General features: G+C 41.7%; 1 protein-coding gene across 1 annotated transcript; it reads left to right on the plus strand.

Moving 5' to 3' along the window:
* Positions 1-244: 244 nt before the first annotated feature.
* On the plus strand, positions 245-1,209 carry LOC126514550 (mitochondrial intermembrane space import and assembly protein 40-like). Its single transcript, XM_050163524.1, has one exon. It carries the CDS (start codon positions 280-282, stop codon positions 580-582), a length of 303 nt encoding a protein of 100 aa, XP_050019481.1. The 5' UTR covers positions 245-279; the 3' UTR covers positions 583-1,209.
* Positions 1,210-3,273: the final 2,064 nt, after the last annotated feature.

The following is a 3,273-nucleotide window of genomic DNA, read 5'->3' on the forward strand; positions in this document are numbered from 1 at the left end:
GTTCAGTTGTGGGTCTTTGCGTTAACTAAAATCCACTGCAAAAAGAAATATCTATGATGAATGTTAGTAGATATTCTATAATAATCTATGGGCATCCTGCTAAGTGATAGGAGTTGGTTTAAACACATGCCCTGTTAGTAGAATGAAAGTTGTAACTTCTGGCGGGCCTCAGTGCTGCCCGCCAGGCGTGAGGAGAGGAGAAGGGAGGTCACCACCTGAAGGTGTATTCTCTGCGGTTGCACCGGCTGCCTCGGAGAGCTGCAAGAGTTGGGGACAACCATGTCCTACTGCCAGCAAGAAGGGAAGGATCGGATAATATTTGTGACCAAAGAAGACCATGAAACTCCTAGCAGTGCGGAGCTGGTGGCTGATGACCCCAATGATCCCTATGAGGAGCACGGACTGATACTGCCCAATGGAGATATTAACTGGAATTGCCCGTGCCTTGGGGGAATGGCCAGCAGCCCCTGTGGGGAACAGTTCAAGTCTGGCTTTTCCTGCTTCCACCACAGCAAAGAGGAAATCAAGGGATCAGACTGTATAGACCAGTTTCAAGCCATGCAGGAGGGCATGCAGAAATAACCGGACCTCTATCCCCAAGACGAGGAGGAGGAAGAGGAGGCAAAGCCAGTTGAGCAGATGGAGGAAACAGCTGCTCCTAAGGCCTCTGCAGCCAAAGAGCAGGAGTCAAGCTCCTGAAGGCCACAAGCCCTGGCTGCCACTCACCATGAGACTTTCTGTACAATGCCTTTTGGTCACCTCTGTGAAAGATCCTTTCCTCTGTGCACTGTAATGTACAAAATAACTTATTTTAATGATCAGGGGTCTTGGCTACTTGCCATATACACTGAAGAAAAGAGGTGTGTACACCTATGTCCTGTGTAAACCTGTCCTTGAACATTAAGCCACTGCTGGATGTACTCTGTGATTGCCCCCGATTTTGTCACTTTGAAATACAATGCTGTGGCTTCTCAACAACCAAAAGTTGTTACTCAGGAAAGTTCGTCGTGAGAAAGCTGACTTATTCTGACCTTTTATATTCGATTTGGTATATTTTACACCTCTTTGGGAAATTAAGTAGATGCCAAAACTCCTTCAAGAGTAGGTCCATTCCTATTGGAAGAGGCTGGTGGTCAGATGCTTGAGTTAGAGTACATGGGACTGCTACCTTGATCCTAGCTCCCAAGTTTCTGTGCAGTCCAGACTCCAAGGTGTGTCTACAGTTGCAGGGTGGGATTGAACTCAGTGACTCCCAGTCTATCCTGAGTGAAAGGAGAGGCGTGGCTTTCGCTTTATTGTTTTGCTGTTCCAAAAGCCCTGGTTTGGGGCCCATGTTCACTCGGTCAAGTCAGTTGTGATATTGATGTGGGGACCTAGCTGCTTCCAGAGCAGAAGCCAGCAGAGGAAACATCTGAATGAAGTACTCAATTAAAAAGAAAAAAAAAATGTCTGATTTAAAAAAAAAAAAAAGAAAGTTGTAACTTCTTACCTAGGGCTCATGGCCTGTTTAGCTATAAATTGTTGACTCTGGCAGCAGTGCCATCTTCTGGAGCTGTATTTAAATGTGTTAAGAAAGTTTGTGGTTACTCCCATTATATTTATGTCACTACTACCCCCATAGGCATACTTTGTCAAAATGGTCAGGATTAATACACTTTTATCATCTGTTAGCATGCATAGCACCTTAGGAAGCAGTCAAAACCAGCCAGAGAACATGATTTCTCCATGATACTGAAGAAATCTGTAATACTGTCTTAATGTCAACTTCTGGAGGGGTCAAAAATATTGGCAATAGCTTGCAATATTTACAGATCAATGAGACCTCAAAGGGGAAGAACTCCATTAAAGGTAATTCATTTCTGGCACTGGAATTGTTACCTGAAGTGTCTAGAAAAGACAGTGTCTCTCCATTTTAGTTTCACTCCATTTTAGCTCTTTTTATATGTGCATGTATAGATTTTATGAAACTGTTAATAATAGGCTGACATATTACTATTTGAGCTGCTTTTATTTTAGTTACCCTTACCCCAATACCTTCCTATGCTATGCTTTCCATTCTTTGTATCATTTAACCCTTCTGATACCCTTTTCCCCCTGTGCAATCTTTTTACCATTGTTTTTGTTCTATCTCCCATCCCTTGAAACTTTCCCCACAGCGCAGCATCATCTTACTATTCTGATCTTTATAGGTTCTTTATAAATTATATAATTATATCATATATTATATATTATATAATCCTCATGAAGAGCTCACATCTGAATATTCCTCACTAATAACCAGACATGAGAGGATATGTATGTCATGTTTGTCCTTCTGAGTCTGGATGTGCACAATTTTAGTTTCCTCACTATAAAAATTTTCAAAATGCTTAATACTTTATGAGCAGCAAGATTCTTATGGGAGGGAAGTGAACTTTGTGGTGTTTACTAAACTAACATGAAAACAGATTTCTTTTCTGAATGGGGTAATTTTTCCATGCATTATTATTTTGTGTACTGTCTACTCTGTTCACTCATAATGCCATGGACTAATTACTGATTATATTCATTTATAGCTTGCATAGGTTTTAGAAATGAATATCTACTGAGAAAGTAGTCAAGTGATTAGAATAGAAAGCAAAGCAAGTGCACACTGGACATTTTTCCAGAGTTTGCTTCATTTCCCAGCCTTGCCTTCTGCACATGCCTGTAACACGGAACTTAAGATGTCTGTACCCTTGCAATTCCTGCAGGCTGAAATCTCAGTGCCTCTGAAAGGACTGAGCCATACTCAGTGACAATGTAAACTGTTGCTTTGGTGTCAGCATGGAAGGCTCTTTTGTGCCATGAACAGCTCATCTGTGCCTTTCATTTTTAGCTGAATTCACCATGAAATTTCTTTGGTATGAATTCTTGCTTTGTCTTAGACAGGAACTGTGCATGTCCTTCCAAAATTAATACGATCTCTGTAATCGGCAGTGTGCTGAATTAAGATGTAGCCTTTAGGAGTCAATTGGATTGTGATTACAGATCCATGACTGGGGCTAGTGCTGCGATAAAAGAGGCTCCTAGCAACAACATGTTCTGTAGGTTCTGTGCAAACACAGATAAGAGGCAGCCACTGACGAACATGAAATGAGCCCTCTCTAGAAACAACCCATGCTGGCACATTGATAGTGGATTTCTCACACACCAGGGCTGTTAAAAAAACAAGTTTCAGGGATTTTATTAGGTGTGTGTGAGCATGTGTGTGTGTGTGTGTGTGTCTATGTTCTGTGTGTCTGTGTCTATATA

The sequence above is a fragment of the Alexandromys fortis genome, unplaced genomic scaffold, assembly GCF_014885135.2.
Source record: "Alexandromys fortis isolate MF-2015 unplaced genomic scaffold, M_Fortis_MF-2015_v1.1 scaffold_136, whole genome shotgun sequence".
Classification (NCBI taxonomy): domain Eukaryota; kingdom Metazoa; phylum Chordata; class Mammalia; order Rodentia; family Cricetidae; genus Alexandromys; species Alexandromys fortis.